Source organism: Egretta garzetta, unplaced genomic scaffold (assembly GCF_000687185.1).
Source record: "Egretta garzetta isolate BGI_Z169 unplaced genomic scaffold, ASM68718v1 scaffold271, whole genome shotgun sequence".
NCBI lineage: Eukaryota > Metazoa > Chordata > Aves > Pelecaniformes > Ardeidae > Egretta > Egretta garzetta.
Genome location: NW_009258669.1, coordinates 1,907,429 through 1,925,925, shown reverse-complemented (window position 1 = coordinate 1,925,925; position 18,497 = coordinate 1,907,429). Strand labels below are relative to the sequence as shown.

Below are 18,497 nucleotides of genomic sequence, written 5' to 3'. Positions count from 1 at the left end.
GTTTACTTTAAAAATGCACTTGCTGGAATTTCCTGGCACGTATTACAAGTCTGTGAGCTAGTGTTCAATTCAAGACAGAAAAAAGAATTAACTATGCTATTAAGTTCAACATAAGCAAGCTACGGGCAATAAAGAAGCAACAGAAACTCATACAATTAATACTAAGGCAAAGGATTCTAGGATTCCATTAAAATCAGTAACCTAGGATGTGACTTTAGAACTAGTTTAATGTGGCACATGGGTTTGTGCGTGCATGTGCGAGAGTGTGCACATACCATCTATGAAGCCAGAAGAAGTCAGCTTTTTACGATGAGTACGAGCATAATCCTGTAGGTTAGGTGCACTTGAAGAACCCCCGAGCACTGAGGTGCTAAACAGGCCCGCACAGTGAGACCCTGATGGGAGTTAGAGAAAATACATACAACAACCAGGTGTTCGTCCATTCACATTGGGGATGCATGCAGCATGCAAGCACATGGCTCTTACCACACAAAAGGCAGCTTTTGGCAGTGCCTTGGACAGGTTCACAATATGCTTGTAATGTCAGAGTGGTACTTGTAGGCTGAAACTAGCATAATTTATTGCGCTTCTACTCATGACACAGCACCCTCTGCTATATGTGCAAAGAGAGGACTGGCTTTAACAAAGTGAGTTCTTGTCCTGTTTTCACTTTTGGTAAAGAAAAGTTACCAGTTAGCATCAATGTAAACATAACCAAAACAACAAAACAAAATCAAAATGATGATGATGTGAAAGTTGTGTGTTTTAAGACCTGCAGTTCTGAAACAAATATAAACTGGGAAAATACTGCTCATTGCTTTCATCCAAATCAACCTTTGAGATGACAGGCTGCAATGAAGTACTCATGCATTTCCACAGACTTAATATGGAATTATTTCCCTTCTAACCCCAACAAAATGTTAACCGAATTGGAAACACTGTTCATATTTCAGCTACAATCACTGATAATGTTAAAAACTGAAACTACCTAAAAGTTCCACCAAGTTTAGCTTGACTTCCTTTCCTGAGAAGATTTTTGTACATCTCCATGCAAGTGAGAGAGTACTTCTGTTACAACTCATACAATTCCTGCCACTAGGATGGGAGCTTTAACAAATCACTGAAAGCCACAGACAGAAATATAAAAAGAAGTTTTATAATCATCAACCATAAATGAAATTTACATACAATGAACAAAATGGAAAAAAAATGTTGCCATTTTTTTCCTTTAGTTTTTACTACTAGTTGAAAGGAGACATGATTTTTCACTCAGAACTTATCTTTTACATTTTAGAAAAGTAGCAGCAGATTTTTTTTTAAAACCAGCTATCTATCCAGTCATACTTCCTTTCATTACTTTTAATGACCCAGTGAGGGGAAACATTACTAGCACATGTGACCAATCACAGCCAAAATAAATTGGTGCCAGGTCTGTGGCAAAAGCCTTTCACACCAAATGTAATACCTTAATCTACACACAGAAATACATCAACTTCCACAAGCCATATTGTGTCACACATTGGCAAAAGAAAAGTTGTTTAACTAGCAAGCACACAATAAAAAACATGACTTTGATAAACAAGAGCACCTGATGTATGCATTTTTCTAAGGGAAAAATATAATAAGAAGAAAAGTATCACAGAAAGATTAGACATACAAAAAATACAGATCTTTACAAAGAAAGGAAAAGCTACTTCTAAGTTTATGCATACAGCTTATGCATTTTCTACACTTCGTTCTTCCCATGAAAAGACACATTTACAGAAAAAAATGCAATATTGGTTTACAGGAGTACAAGATTTCATATTTTTGCATATCAGTCATACGTATGCCGTTTCAAAGAAGCAACAGAAAAGCACCACTTGAATGAAAAGAATTTGAAACAACTCATTGAATTATATCATGATTCATTCTAATGCTGAAAGGAAGAAATTGATTTTAGGAGAGGCAATGTGTGCAAAACCCCTGATAATATCAAGAAAATTGAGGTTTGTTCCCCATCCCCCTCCCCTCAGTAAAACACCTTCAATTCCATCAATTGCCCACGGTAGGAAACATTAATTTTCAAGAAAAGTGTTTTAACAGTTTCCAGTGCAGGCCATTTTGGTCCAAAAGACTCTTACAAAACACAAAAGCTCAGTCATGAACTACATTATCTTAAAAGCCTACTTTATGTTAAAAATAATCCTGTGTACCTGTGGCAAGCAGTACAGAGTCAGCAGTGTGAACAGTCTCAAACAATTTGTTCATTTATAATTTATTGAAAAACTTTTGCTGTGGGAAAATTATCCAATTCATAGGCAGACACTTAGCACATATTATTGATAACAGGGATTATTGGATCCTCTTAACATAAAAGCTGTTCGAAGAATGTACAACTGTACAGAACAACAGGAAGATGAAAAGCTGCTAACACCAAAAAAAATTTCAATTGTAGGCACATACCTAGACCACTCTGCTTTTGTTCCAGAATAGTTCTTGGTGTTCGTAAGTTACTATTGCTTTCTGATAGGACCTGGATATAAAAAACAGAAAAATAAGGGAAAGTAGAACAGCAGCATGAAATGTCCATTTAACTTGATACAGCAGCCTGTTTCAGACAGACGAGTGTTAATAAGCTGTATGATAAGTGTTAGTAAAAATATGTAAAGGAAACATGAAAGATCATGCAATATCCCCTTCTGAAGGGAGTCCATTTCACATATGAGTTCCTTGCAATGAAGTGGTGCAAAGCAAGCATTCAGAATGAGGAAGGACACAGACCAAGACAGATATGAGAACAGATATTTGAGACATTTTATTTCATTTTACCAAATGAACTCTCCTAAACTGCGCCTGTATTGAAAAAAGGAGGGGAGGGAAGGAAAGACAGACAAGCTATTGAGGACACCATACAATCACTGATCCATGCACGGGCTCAATCAGTGTAATCTTCAGATGCTCACAGCCTGTACTGATATAAGCTTTTCCTATATAAATAGTTTTAGAATTTTCCACCATAAAAAGGAATTATGAAAATTTTCAAAGAAAAAGGATATGGTTAACAGAACACCATCCATTGTCATACATGTAAACAATATCTCGACATGCTAAACCATCTTTAGATCCCACTGGTACTTCAAAAAAATTTACTGGTTTTTTTTTTTTTTCCTGCCTTTCCCCCCGATATTTAGAAAATCTTCAAAATATTGTACAAGTCAATGGATGATGTACTGTGTTGGGAGTTTCAGATACCTCCGGATACAGAAGGCAAGAATTATTAGTGCTAGAGTTTGTTCCCTGCAATAGTTAATACCAGGCCACTGAAAATATGATATATGCAAAACAAGTTTTGAATAGCAATATGAAGTACCAAATATATTATTTTTAATTAAATTGGTTGCAATTATTAAAAAAAAGTTTTTCAATTTACCTACCACCAAATTAAGCAATGCTGTTTTTAAAGTCTTAAAGGACAACTAAACCAAAGCAGAAATCTGTTTCATTGGGCAGTAGACTCAGCCTTTTTTACTGTGGTAACATTTGCAATTCCTATAAAGAAACCAAATTTTTAGGAAAATGTGTAACACATTCAGTGAAAAAACATGCACTTGCTCTTTTTCCCCCAAACATTCTCGGGAAGTAATTTTAAGAAGTGGAAGAATTTGCTTCAAACATAATCCGTAACAAGGGATTAGATGTCCTTAAAGACAGTTGGTTGTTGCTTGGAATGCATAATAATGTTTAATGAAGTAAAGTTTAAAAACCTGTTGCCATGAGCCAAAAATACTGGATGTGAAAGCCAATGATTTAGGGGAGACAGGGGAAGAAGTGATTTGTTCCCCTGATCTGCGTCTTCGACGCCCAGTACCCACACCACTGGTGTAATGCAGCCAGGTACCAATACACTCTGGGCTAGACACACTCAGGGGGCTCTCTTCCTGGAAGTGAGAAAGGGGGCAAAAAACAGCAAAGCATGCAAAGTTAGATTCAACAGAGCCAAATGAACAGAAAAGAAAAAAACCCAATCTGCTTGCACCCTTTTTTGTCACTGCTTTTAAAACTATTAAACAGCAAATAGGGAAGAGTAATATTAGGAAGTTATCAGTTCCACTTGTATCTTTTAATCCAATTATATCTTTTAATACAACACTTTAATAAAATTTCTGGTAGACTTATTTAGATAGGAAAGAAAAGTAATTGTTATCAATAATTGATTAATAATTTTAAGAATTTCCACATATTGGAAACAGAACATCTGTTATCCTTGACATACTGTTTAATAGTTTTCCCCCTCTAAGTATATTAAACTTTCCTATTTATTACTCAGTAATTTTCATTTCTAGTCTATAACCTCATCTAAAAGATTCTCATCTTTAGAATCGCCTTTGAGACTTTGCAGCTGACTCACTGGTATTAGCAACAACCTGACTGGTAGTAGTTTTCCAACCTTAAAAAAGGCCTAAAAACTAACTGATGCTGGACACCTATTAAGACTTCAAGAGAGGACAGTGTCAGGCTAAGAGTGCCCCATGCCCTACATCATTATGTATCATTAGCAATCATATTTTTAGTAATAGAGAACTGGATTTCCAATGAGTCTTACTTTCTTGTTTTACTGCTAGAACGCTGCTTTTTTTTAATTTTCATGACTCAATCACAGTTGCAATCCTTCTGTAAATATTGCTGATTATCCCCCAGATTAAAACTTCCATATAATCTCACACCTGACAGTGTCCTTTCAAATTAATGGACATAGGTGAAGAGAGAATTGCCTTATAGGAAAAAAAAAAAAAAAAAGGTTCAAGGCAGTTGCAGTTTAAGTTGCAATGACTTTTTTTAAGTGCTTGAAAATATCACTTGGTTTAAATATTCCAAATATTGGTTTTGCAATTTCAGTAGGCCAGATGAAATTTCCAATTTTACGTTTTCAAAAAAGTTTCATAGTGATGTTTTCTTTAAATCAGCTATTTTCCAGCAAATAAACAAGCACTGAATGCTGAAACACGTTCCATCGGAATGTGTATTATCTGCACAGTCAGAATTTAGCAATTTATGTTATTGATACCTTTTGAAAGTAACTTCTACGTAATTTACGAAAATGAAAATAGTTAGAAGTTTGAAGTAATAGACTGTTAAGTTGTGTGTATGTGAACTCATAACTAGGAGGGGAGTTTGCATGATCATAGTGAAAACAGCTTTTAAAAATCCAAAATATTGATGTTGTGAGCATTTGTTTATGATAAAACTTGGAAATAGAAAATGTAAGACATTCACATTTATTATCTCTGTTAATTTATGGAAGTCATGTGAAGTTATACAGATATCCTTATAGAAGGGAACCATGCATCTTTGCTCTCCACACTATCAATAACCAAGTTACTTGCAAATCTGTAATACTTTCATTGCATACAAACAGCCCATTCCCAACACAAACACGAAAGGAAAAGCTTTTGGTGTGAATCTTCATTTCTGATGGATTTAAGCAACTGAAAATGAGGCAATAAGAAGCTGTTAGTCTGCTTCTAGCATTAATATCACAGAAGTGCCACTATGCACCATCTGAAGCTTTGCCACTCAACTGTACCAATGGTATCAGTGATACTGCCATGCATCCCCCCAATCTCTGTGACATTAAAGCTATATCTGTGAAGTACACCTAGATGTCATGGCCTTCAAGACAGGAGACTAGACTGTTCAAGATGTTACCTAAAGAATTAATGAAACACAAACCCCACCCACTTAAAAAAAAAAAGCTTCCAGTTTATTTTCTTACCTTCAAATGCTTGACAAGTGGAGTCACTTTCACCCCACGTGAAAGCAAATACAGCAGAAGGCATGTCTCTCACCTCCTGTACCTCCCCTACCGCCCCCAATCCCTCTGTTCCCTCTCAGAATGATCACCCTGAGGTTTGCTTAATTCCCAATAGCAGCTGTCTTGTAAGGATGAATACAAAAGCAATGTATGTTAGTTTGAAGATGTAGGTTTAGACTGAAAAAGTCTTCCTTTTCAAGTACCGGCTTTTCTAAAATGGCTTAAAAAGAAAAAAGGAAATAAGTTTTATCACAAAATAATAATTCATTTGAAAAAAAAATATTCCTATTCCTTCAGACAAATTACTGCCATGGAGGATTTCCCACAGAACAAAAGCAACCATTTTGTGAGGCATCATACTGGTTCTGTGTAATCAAAAGCAGAATTACATTTGTTTTTCTTCTGTTAAAAGTAAGCAAAAGCTAATTTCTGTGAAAGACATCTGGAACATAAACACTTACTTCGACAGAACCAATCTTCCTGGATCTTGGAAGGGGCGACTTTCTGTGTATGTGAATTGGGTCTGATACCATTGGCTTGAACATCACTACTGACCGATCTGTTTCATCTCTTCTAGAAGCATGTGCCTCCTCATCACTATCATTTCTATGAGAGGTTTTCTTCGAGCCTTCATTCTACAAACAATACATAATTAATTTTCAATTCAGCTGCACACCTTGCAACATGTAGACAGAAGTGGCTGTTAAATAAATCTATGTAAGCATAAAGCAAGCCGACTTTAAAAATACAAGACATAAATCACATATTATTGAAGAAATTGCTCTAGACTTTAATAATCTATGTGTATTTGCCCCTAACCAGCAACTGCATATGACACTGTGGTCCTAATTAACCACACTGTTCAGCCAGCATATCTTACTCCAATTTTCTGTTGACATAGTAATAAAATCCTGGCCCCACAAGTCAACAGAAAAATTCTAACCAAGCTTTGCTTTCATTCATTTCTCAAAAAGCAGCTGGTAACTTCACAGACTTGCCCATACATCTTTGAAACTATCAATACTTCCTCAACAATCTGTATTCAATATCTTACCTTCTGAAATATTTTGCAGTTGCCAGAATATCATTGATGTGACACTGGTGTTTTTTACCACTTTCTTACAAGAGTATTTTGTATTTCTAGCAAAAATTCTGGCAAAGCCATACAAGGTCCAAATTATCTGTGTCCATTACCTCATTGTCCATTCAAAATGGAATAATACATTGAGACTGCCTATATTTCATTAGACATTTTTCTACCAAAATAAAAACCACATTTGTATTTGTTACCTAACTATTTCCCATTGTTTATTTTAGGTATGTCTGCATCCAGAAAAACTAACTTTTGCTTTACAGAAAGGCTTAATTTATTACCTCTCTGGAGGCAGGTCTGTATCCATATCCAGCTGGTAAATTTTTGTCTTCCTCACAGCCTTTGGCTCCTGGACTAAAGTGCAGCTCCACATGAAAACGTTCTTCTGAAGAAAGTTCCTGAAGAAAAATTATGAAATAGGTTTACACTTTAATACATACCACAGCACTACTCATTTCTGAAGATATTTATCAATTTTAAATACCTTGTTTGGATCCTCATAAAGCATGATAACAATCTGTGTCATGTAATTGAGTTCATTGACAACATTTAAATAATCCATAGCTCGTTTCCATTGTTCATCTTTTGATTCCTTATGAAGGGGGAAAAAAAAACAACAAATAAAATCCAGACATCTTCTTTAAAAAGACTATTTCCCTTTTTCCCCATTTACGTGGGTTTTACTTTTACAGCAGAAGTATGAACTTTTTCACAGTTAAGGAAAAAACAGATACAGCCAGAAAAAAAAAGTGACTTAAAATTTCTCATCAAATAAATGAAAAGTGGAGATCAGAACTTTACATATTTTATTTCAGTGCATCTTTCATATTCTTCCGCCAGTGATGATACATATCTTGTAGACCAAGGCACCTTTTTAAACTCTCCTGATGGAAATTGTTAATTTTGCAATAAACTCATTTCAACTAGATTATTGCAGCAAATGTTTCTAGATTTTACTCTACCCGTGAAACAGACAGAGTAAATGAAGGCTTCTAGTATACAGAGAAAAAATAACCACCACATCCCAAACTATTTAAAATTAATATTCACCTTTTTTCATGCTCTGGAAAAAATACATTCAGTAATTCACTTTAAAGGAAACTAAGTTTATCAACCTAGAACTAGGAGCATATCTGCTGTAGCATGTCACAGAGGTCTAGGATTAAAAATGCTTTTATCATCAGTGAGATTAGTCATCCATTACTAGAAACAAGCATGTCAATACAAACATTTTAAAAGTTAGTGTATTAATCAAGCACTATCTTAAAAGCAGCTTTGTAGGCTTTGTGGTGCTGCATCTATCCTCTCCAAGAGCTCAGGTAGGTAACTTCTGAATCTGGAGATCTTGTCTTTTTTTATCCTTTGTTTCAAAGCCAATCAGATGGAGAATAATGCACTACCTTCAAGGTATTCTACAACAGTATAGGAAAGTAAGACAATCTACTGAACACAAGAAACTTTGGCCTACATGGGCATTCTTGAAGTCAGGTAGGGAGGTCTTGACAATATGCCAACGGCCAAAAGTATTAAGCCAGTCCAAAAGTGAAATCAAGAGAACCCTGAAGGACAACTCAAAGGAAAAACACTTGGAAAACTGATAGGTGACAACATTAAAAAAAAAAAAAAAAAAAATTATCTGTGCTCATAAAATCTCTTTAACACTGTAACATATACAGCTGAACACACCAATAGAACTCAGCATTACTTTAAAGGGCATGCTGATTTCCACCAATGTGCGCACCAGCAATTTGAAATATGTCTCTGCATATGTAATAGGAAAACAAATGTTTGAAAAAGTGCGATAAATTTCAAAGCCACTGAAGAAAATTAAGCTTTCGATTGATACAATTTTAGTAACATTGAGCCTTTTTGGTTCTTCTCAAGATATCAGAGCTTTAACAGAAAAAAGTGTTCAACTTACATCACATAAGGCACCATAACGAAGGGTGGATAACAGGGAGTGGACATGACTCTCGCTGGTGAAATACAGCCGTGTACGAACGTGGCGTTCAGGGGACATAACACCCCTGGAGTAACTTGAAAGAAAAGAAGATCTTATTAGAGCATAATGAGATGTGTTTCTATTTTAGACATAGCTGTCAACAAATAAATAAATCATACTTTTAAAAATACTATGAGCTAGTAAGACATTTCAAATATGAAAGCTATGGAATATCTCCGTTAAGTCTTTCAGAAATTAATGTAACCACGTAAAAAAGTACAAGACTTACAGAGGGTGAAGCTTATTTACAGTATCATCATCTTGAGTTCTCTGAAGGTCAGAACGGATTTTTCTAACTAGAGGAGTGCAGTAACCTTTGGCAATCTCTAGTTTCTCAGCCTTAGAAATACCGTATTCCTGTGGAAGAAGAAACTGACTTTTAAAATTCAGTTAAAGATTGAATTGCCCCCTAATTCAAAGCCTGTATATTAAAGCCAGTTAGTCATCTACTAGCTTGCTCTGGCTGCAAAAAATTTAAACAAAACAGTTTATTACATTTGATTACTAATGTCCCTTCAAGTAACAAGGGCTTTGCCTTTTTGCTGTTTGATTTGACACAGGAACGATTTTTCATTCACTAGTTAAATTACAAAGGTGGATTCAGCTTCTGGTAAGATAAAACTCTTTCTTAAGCAAAACATCTAGGAAAATGATTCCTCCTCCCCACCTCCCTGCCCCCATCACCCTCCACCACGCATTTCATCTCACCTGATTTCAAGTAACTTTTTTTTTTTTTAAGCAGTCTACAAAGATATATGGATTAATATGTCTACCACAGTTTGGGGTAAACCACCCCACAGAAGATCTGCTATTCATCTCAAATAATACTGAAAATGGTAGTTAAATACAACTGGAAAATACTGTATCTGTTACAGTATCTACAATATTTTAAAATCTCCTCGTCCAGAGGCTTCATGCTCTGTCCTGCCCATGATATGGAAATGCTTTCATCATTATGATGGATCTTCTGGTTACTCTAGAAAGCAACATAAGCACTTTTCCTTTGCATTATGTAGGCTTATCAAGTTTTCTTTGGTTTTCTTCTTTCAGTATGTGTCCTCATTTTTACCTACTCTTCTCTAACACTTCAAAATTCAAGCTTAACAGGCCCACAGAACACAACACGTACTTGGTATCATTGCTCTTTTTGTCCTCTTTGCTGTCTGGGAGTTTGAGAGATGGGGAGAGGAAGAAGTTCCCTCGCTTGCTGCTTACAGTAGAGATAATACCTCTCTTACAACAGTGCTCCTTAACTGCAGGGACACTTGGGGAAAGCTTTAGTCTATTCTGTCCCGTTACCACAAAACAATTCCATGTCTTGCAAAAGCCTACAAAATTTTGGAGCTAACTTGAGTATAACAGCCTATAGTATATAGAAGTTTAGCTTGTCTGCTTCTGGCCTGAAATTCTAATCTGTAGATTTTTATCAGGAAGCATTAGCATTTTGAAGCAGCAGAAAGGTCTTTTTAAATTTAAATTGCTTAAAACAAGTGACATTAGATGGATTAGGATTAACAGTGTCATTTGCAAGGAGCCTGAAAATGAAATTTCTAAAAGCAGGAAGAATGATATCAAATGCAATTTCAGAATACACAGTTTGTTTACAGGGACTCCACTTAAATCTATGTGGAATGGCTGAGATGAACCACTTTATTTTAATAACACTGCAGTAAAGGGAGCAGACATGTTCACAGCTTAAATTGCTAGAAGAATTCACTTTGAACACAGCTTAATGAATTATGAATCAATTTTTTCTTACAAAAAATAATCAGCTTGATACTAGAAAATAAGAGTTAATGTTAAAGGCTTCTACTACTAAAAAATATAGGAACCTTCAATAGAAGAGACAGAGCAGATATTTTCACAATATTTGAAAAAGCATTTGTTCTACAACTTATTCTATTTAATAACTTAAAATGCTTACCTGAGGGATCACAATGTCAGCTAAAGCCTTTGAAAGCCTGTATAATTCCATTGTGTTTTCTAATTTTAAGGAGCCATTGTGCTGCACGTCATATTTTATACAGTCATAAATATCTGGAATTTTGCTTATATCGTATCTTCCATTTTTTGTTTTAAAGTCTTTTTCCAGCTTGGCCCACCTGCGCAGCATGAGTTCTAGTGTTTCACTGTGGTACAGCTGAATATCTGGATAGACACATATCTCATAAGTAATCAAGAGCATCCAAGTAACAAAAGGGAAATTTTAATTACATGGTAGTAACAGTTGAATACAGAGGGATAAAAGGGATCAAATAAGTTAACTGCATTACTTGTAAGGAGAGGGAACAGATGTGCATATGGTTAATTTTACTGCTGAAAGCTTCACAGCTACATAGCTACATCAAGACAGCAGAAAGCTTTGCTGCAGAAATGCACCACTGGCCCTTTAAGGAAAGCTACAGCACCAAGAATGAAGTGTCCTACAGCAAAGATCGTATATAAAAAAACCAGCACCAAAAAAAGCTGTAAGAAAATTCTAGGAGAAAGAATTCTAGAGGAGCAGGACAACATCTCTGGTTTAGAACAGACCACACATCCTATTTGTCTCCCTCTTGCAGGCATCAACAGGAAGAGACAAGACACTGGTAGAAAGGATGGATTATCCCCATCCTGGGACAGAAGATTAGACCAAATAGACAAAACCCACTGATACAATGCACAGGTGACATGTGTACTGCTCAACCTCAGAGCAGAAGCTACTAGCACACTACACGCTGCAGAGAACACTGATAGCAAATGTTCCAGTATTCAGCTAGTACCAAAAAACCACTGTGGTTACTTCCATCTCCAGTTTTGCTGTGTCATTCGTTCACCACCATTAAAATTGAGCATCATTCTATGCAATACTACTACTCATCATACAGCAAGCAACAGATTTTCAGCAAAGATACTTAAATATAAGAATGTACCTATGTAACTTAGCTTTAGTACCATCTGCTTTTGCTATTACTCTTCTTGACCGCTGAGTTTCAAATAAGTCTGACAAGAATTTCTGCAAACATTTGAGTACTGGCCTGAATTTCTGAACACCACAAAGAGCCCTTACCTGCAATGTGACTGCATGTTCATCCTGCTTTTTACTGTAAAATTATGTATATGGAATCAGATTGTGAAAATCCCTAACCCACTGTTGATTAAAGTTCTACTAAAAGCAAGTTTAATGAAGAAAAGTTTTGTTACAATTCTCTCTCAGATGTAAACTAGAGACACTAAATACAACTACAAAAATGTTTAAGTACCTGCAGACTTTGGATCTTCCATTCTTTGCCTGATCTGAGAAGTCAAGCTCTGGATCAAGGAATAGACCTTGTCACATGTCTTTACAGGATTTTTAATAACCTGCATTGATTTTATCAATGAGATGCTTCCAGATGGAGTAAGCTGCAATTTGACATAAACACAAAATTATCTAAACAAACTGACTAGATTTGAAAGAACTGGGGAGATAAGATGTAACATATGAAAGATTCCAAGTATCGAAGAAAAAGCATTCAAGCAGGTTGCTATTAATTTTTGAAACCATTTCTCAATTACCTACTCCCTTTGAGACACTAAGAAAAGAAAATATATCAAAAGTTAGTAAGATTTACTAGAGGTTCAAAGGTGACAAAAATTCATAGGGCAACTAATTCTTCACAGTAAACATGAGCAGTTTCAGGAGTTCCTAAAACTTTTTTGTTCCAAGACAGGGAAATTGGAAAGATATTTAAAACTTTGCATGTACTTAGCAACTTCCCATAACTTTCTTTCAAGTAACTATTGTATTCAAAGGCTTACAAAAAAGTCTGTAAGAAATGTTATCGTTAAGTTACGTGCCTCACAGAATACAAAATTTTTGTTCTATGAAGTACCCTCCTTAGCATAACTGAGAAGAACCAGATTGCAATAGTAACTGACACCTGAAAAAAAGTTTGTCTCTTCCTGTTTTAGGTTTTTGTTCCTGTAGGGCTGCAGCACACACAAACAAGAAACACCCTTTCTTTAAATGCACATATATGAAGAACATACAAGATGTCCTTCAGAGCTGACTCAATTATAGAAATTGCAGAAGCTAGAAATTATCACCATCAAGTTCAGTGTCACTAAAACAACAGTCAATAACCATGCAAGTGAGGCTTAGCCTCGTTCTTTCAGAAAAGTCTGCATAACCCAAACTAGGCAAACAATGATATTAAACAATAATTTACATACATAACACATACATATTTGCACTTTTCCCGGTTTCCTCAAATGCATAGGGTAATTTGGATATAGAAAACTTCTGCTCTCCTACCTAATAGTAAGCAGTTCCTATCTCCCTATTATGACCAAGTACATCAATAGGAAAGGTGCTCTCACAAAAAAACCCATATTGTTCTCCCAAATCACAAGTAATTTAAAAAAAACCCAAAACCACAAACCAAAAAAGTTATTGCCACTTTATAACCGCAAAGGTTAGTTACTCTCAGTGACTGTCTTCGAACAGTATGCTCTATTAGAACCAGTCACCTTTCACATCCCATTATATCTATATAGCAAAAAGAAGGGGGAATATAAATAAATCCTTGAGACCTTGTACCCTCTCACTTTTTCTGAGTACTGCTCAATCCACTGTTGGCAGTGGCTTGGATAACACTTTTAATCTATATGTTTAAATGAATCCACATAGAGTATACATGCAGGGCGGTAAAACTGTTTTTCAGTAATTTGCTCTCAATACCTTTTAGAAAACAGCAGCTTAAGCTTAAACCTCATTTGAGGACTTGTATTTAGTTGTATACCAGACAGAGTAAGGGCAATTGAAAGACAAAGTAGTTTCTTAACAGTAATAAACATTACTTACATTTAAACCCAGGAACAATCGTGTATTCTGTACTAAGTCAGCATAATTATATTAATATGCACTGATTTAGCATGTTAATGAGACATTTCCTTTCACTGATTAGAAAGTATTCTACTGGTTTTCAGCATCTTAATATTCTTAGAATTAAAAAAGGTCTTCTAGAAGATTAAATATAGAAACAACTGCAGTAGGCAGACAATACATTTTGCAGTACCACATGCTGTCAAAGTAAAGATTACAGAAAGTGTAAACAATGTAATGTCATTTCTTGACTATTCAAAATATTTTTAACGGAACAGTGAAAAATATTTACAAATGAGGTCCCTATCTACTCCTGTTTCAAAGTTTGTAGCTATTGTGATTACTCAAATTGCAGGACAGCTCAAAATACCTATATATCACAATTGGTACAGCTTGCTTTGTAGTTCAAACTATTTGCAAGTACACAATTTTTCACAATAGATACATTACTTTTACACAAGAACTTGTATGGCCATTTATTTAACTTCATAGGGAACTAATCATATGCTAACCTTATCATAGTCGTCAGCAGTAAATTCTCTGTCTCTCTGGAGAATTTCATGGAGTCTTGCTTTAACACGATGCTGACAGCTACTTAAAGAATCACTGTCACTGTCCAACAGACCATTCATATTAGCACTTTTTACCATCTGGACAAGAATAGGAGTCAGCTCACCCTCTAAGGCCAGTAGTCCCTGAAATAAATAATATAATTAATCAGGCAAATAGATGAAGATGAGAATATAGGAGTAGCTTAAAAAACCTACTCAAACCACTAATTTAAATTCAAGATTGTATGACTTGCTTATGGGTTAGATAAACAGGGACTTGGCAGACAATGCAAATGTTTGCATAGAAACGGCCCCCAAAACATTGCCTTGGTGTGCAGTACTGTTACAGTTGGTGCAACAGTGATGGCAACACGTCATAGAACATGCTCCCCAGCACTAGCTGAAGTTACCCCAGCATCTCAGTGGTGCCCACATTGCTCCTGGGAGGCCATAGCTGTTCAGGTCTTGGGTTGTAGGGAGCACATGGTGCCTTCCCCGAGGCAGGGAGCAATAGCAGCCTGGCTTCTGGGGATCATGCTCTGCTCAAGGCATTGTGTCACCAGACAGTAGCTATGGGAAGAGTTAGCAAACTGAATAGCATCTGGGAAGACAAATGGGAGATAGACAGGGTCTTTGCAGAGACCCTACAGAGGCAAAAGCCATGTGTGGCACAGGACAGTCAAAGGCTACAGTTGAACAAGAGGTGAATGGAGACTTCGAAAATGGAGAAGGCTGGAAACTTTTGTGACTCTTCTGGCAATAGAAGGGCTCTGGGATAAGGAAGGAAATGTGGTGGTGTCTCTTCAAGCCTGCTGACCAAGGAGAAAGCAGCACAGATAGCTGAAATAGTTCTGCACCAACACACGCAGCATGGAAACAAACAGGAGAATTAAGAAGCCCGAACACTTGCAGAGCTTTAAGTTCATCAGAATTAGAGAGATGTGGTAGAACAGTTCACAGAAATGGAGTTTTGCTACAGTCAGATACAGGGCCTTTTGGGAGCCAGGAAGTCAGGGAGACAGAGTTGGGCTCTATGTAAATGACTACCTTGAACACCGGGACCTTTGCATTCAAACCAGTGACAAACAAGCTGAGATCTTATGTCTCAGAGGGCAAATAAACACAGGGCAACATCATGGTGGGACTCGCTAGAGACCACCTGGTCTAAAAGGGGAAACAGATGAAACCTTCTTAACACAGCTGGAGAAAGCCTCATGATTGCAGGCCTTGTTTTCCGTGGGGCAATATTGCAGGGGAAAAGCAATCGAGATTTACAGAAAACACCCAGGACAATTCTTGGACACAAGCTACTGATGAAGTATTGAGCAGAGGCATTCCCTGGACCCGTTACTCAGAAGCGTCAGGAACATGGAGGTCAATGGCAGCCTCAGTAATTGAAACTTGATATTATGACAGATCCTTGGAGAAGTGAACAAGATAACTAATTCCATTAGAGCCCTGGACTTCAAACAAGCAGACTTTAGCTTGTTCGTGTAACCCTATAGAGGAGTGTACTGAAGGACAAAAGTGCCCAGGACAGCCAGATGATTTCCAAAGACAACCTCCTCAAAGCACAACAGCAGTCTACTCTGACATATGGAAAATAATGCAGAAGGTCAGCATGGACAGAAAAGGAACACACAAAAGCACAGATGGGCTTCCTGGGAAGAACAGAGACATGACCTGAAAAAGAGTGGTGGAATTAAAAACGTGGAGAGGCTGTGGAATCTCCATTCCTGGAGATACACAGAACTTGACTGGATCTGATTCTGAGCAACATCATCCAAAGTGGCTCTGTGCTGCGTGGAGTTGGACTAGATGACCTCCAGGGGCCCCTTGAAACCTAAACCTCTCTGTCACTCTGTATTATTACTGAAACTCATTCACCTAAGAGTAACACTTGCACTGTCTGTGTCCTCTCACACAATTAAAAGACCTGTATCACTGAGGAAATAAGTGAATAAATTATTAGCAAGCAGAAGTATTACGCATGCAAAGGGCTACCTCAGAGGATGAGCAGAAGAGAAATTTGCCTAGCACAAAGAGGGATAAAAGAATACTTTGGCAAGCATTAAAGATGGAGAAAGTGCCGTATTCTGTGTTTTATATTAATAGTTCGTATAAATTCACATTTGTACTGAAAAAAAAAGTTCATACTTTTTAAAACATCACCACAATTTTTTTTTATTTCACATCAAAAATACATGTAAAAAAATATTTTTCTAAAGTGGCAAGATGTAGTAATGTTACCATGTCTTACCTATTAGGTATCTATTTTGACAGGCCCAAAGTAACAAGTCCCCTGTAACAACTTTAAGAAACTACTTCTATTCATTCCAAAAAAAGCACGAATGTACAATCTGTACAATTTCCCATTAAATATATGCAAAGTAGTTTTTTAATTCCACATTTCTAATAGCTTCAAACCCTCTAATTTCCTCTATAAAGTTACAAATCAATAAATGGAAGATAGTTTTAATGAAAAGTGTTGCCTTTTGAACTTCAAATCTTCTGGTCTGAATCAATGAAGTGATTGAAAATTGCAATTTTTGCTCATGTAAAATGAATACATTATCTCAAATCAGTTCTAATGTCTGTGCTTTAAGCAACACACACACACAATCCATCACAGAAGTCTGACAAAATTTGAAGAAAGTAGGCCCTAAACAAATAAGCATGGTGAAAACTAAAAATGTTGCAAATCGCATCCTGGGTTGCATCAAAAGAAGTGTGGTCAGCAGGTTGATGGAGGTGATTCTCCCTCTCTACTCTGCTCTGGTGAGACCCCACTTGGAGTACTGCATTCAGCTCTGGCATGCCCAGCATAAGAAAGACATGGACCTGCTTGAGGAGGTCCAGAGGAGAAGGACCACAAAGATGATCAGGGGGCTGGAGCACCTCCTCTATGAGGACAGGCTGAGACAGTTGGGGTTGTTCACCCTGGAGAAGAGAAGGCTGCAGGGAAACCTTACTGCAGCCTTCTAGTACTTAAAGGGGGCCTACAGGGAAGTTGGGGAGGGACTCTTTATCAGGGACTATAGCGATAGGACGAGGAGTAATGGTTTTAAATGGAAAGCAGGTCAGATTTAGATTAGGTATTAGGAAGAAATTCTTTACCGTGAGGGTGGTGAGACACTGGAACAGGTTGCGTGGAGAAGTTGTGGATGCCTTCTCCCTGCAAGTGTTCAAGGCCAGGCTGGATGAGGCTTTGACCATCCTGGTCTAGTGGAATATGTCCCTGCCCATGGCAGGGTGTTGGACCTACATGATCTTTAAGGTCCCTTCCAACCCAAACCATTCTACAATTCAAAGATTTTGGAGGTTATTACTGGAAAGGGACTAAGGTATATTGCTAGGGCTGTATAATTAAAACCTGTCTGCAGCTGCTCAAAGGACTTCAAATGCTTGGCACATTAACTGATACTTCTTCACACCGAAAAACTCTTTGAAAATACATTTATTTTAAAACATAGCCTCATTATACACTGTGGACTCTAATATACCATAAATCACCCTCAGTCTTCAAAAGAAAAAAAAAAAAACAAAACTTGAGAACATCATAATTCTTAAAATTGAAAACAAGACATCACACTGTACCTTTGCAAAAGCTGCTGCAGTCATCTGAACTCGTCCCTCATCAGAAGCGTAGATTTTGAGATCATGTCGGTAAGTGCTATGTAATCTAAGTAAACCACATCCAGGAAATCCAGCATAATCTCCTATCAAACAAACATTTTGCTCAAACTCTCATTTTGCACTTGATTATCGTCAAAAGGGATTTATGCCATTCAATTTTTTTTTTTTTACCTTGTCCACCTGGATACATACACCTGAAAGCCCTTCCAAGCTCTTCTGCTTGAACCCTGCCTGCAGGGGTCAATTCTCCTCCCCATTTTAGAACCAGAAGCAGGGATGGCTCATCTCTTCTATTATCTAATTGCACACAGAGAGAGGAGTTTAGTAGTAAAGCATATTATAAATTTTTTTTCTTCCCATACAAAGAAAAAAATACTAGGACTATGCAGGGCCTTCAGTGAAGGATCTCTCCAACCTTACGAAACTTTTAATAGCATTCTAACATTAATAAAATATTGAATTAGAGAACTAAATGGGCACTTAAACAGAGAAACATGAAGTATTGAAGAGAAAACATAAGTGAAAAATAATTAGCATGAAATCTGAAGCAAAAAGTAAATTGATACAGAAAAAAC

General features: G+C 36.7%; 1 protein-coding gene across 1 annotated transcript in view; it reads right to left on the bottom strand.

The window, feature by feature from the left end:
• PPIP5K2 (diphosphoinositol pentakisphosphate kinase 2) overlaps positions 1 to 18,497 on the bottom strand; it is a 50,458-nt gene that overhangs the window by 8,806 nt on the left and 23,155 nt on the right. The window contains exons 17-29 of the mRNA XM_009648641.2: positions 18,094 to 18,219; positions 17,884 to 18,005; positions 14,248 to 14,430; positions 12,132 to 12,273; positions 10,814 to 11,037; positions 9,119 to 9,246; positions 8,809 to 8,923; positions 7,372 to 7,479; positions 7,169 to 7,285; positions 6,256 to 6,429; positions 3,747 to 3,920; positions 2,446 to 2,515; positions 276 to 395 (exon numbers count right to left, since the gene is read on the bottom strand). Of these exons, the coding sequence (XP_009646936.1) occupies positions 276 to 395; positions 2,446 to 2,515; positions 3,747 to 3,920; positions 6,256 to 6,429; positions 7,169 to 7,285; positions 7,372 to 7,479; positions 8,809 to 8,923; positions 9,119 to 9,246; positions 10,814 to 11,037; positions 12,132 to 12,273; positions 14,248 to 14,430; positions 17,884 to 18,005; positions 18,094 to 18,219 (1,803 nt within the window). The remainder of the gene's footprint in view (positions 1 to 275; positions 396 to 2,445; positions 2,516 to 3,746; positions 3,921 to 6,255; positions 6,430 to 7,168; positions 7,286 to 7,371; positions 7,480 to 8,808; positions 8,924 to 9,118; positions 9,247 to 10,813; positions 11,038 to 12,131; positions 12,274 to 14,247; positions 14,431 to 17,883; positions 18,006 to 18,093; positions 18,220 to 18,497) is intronic.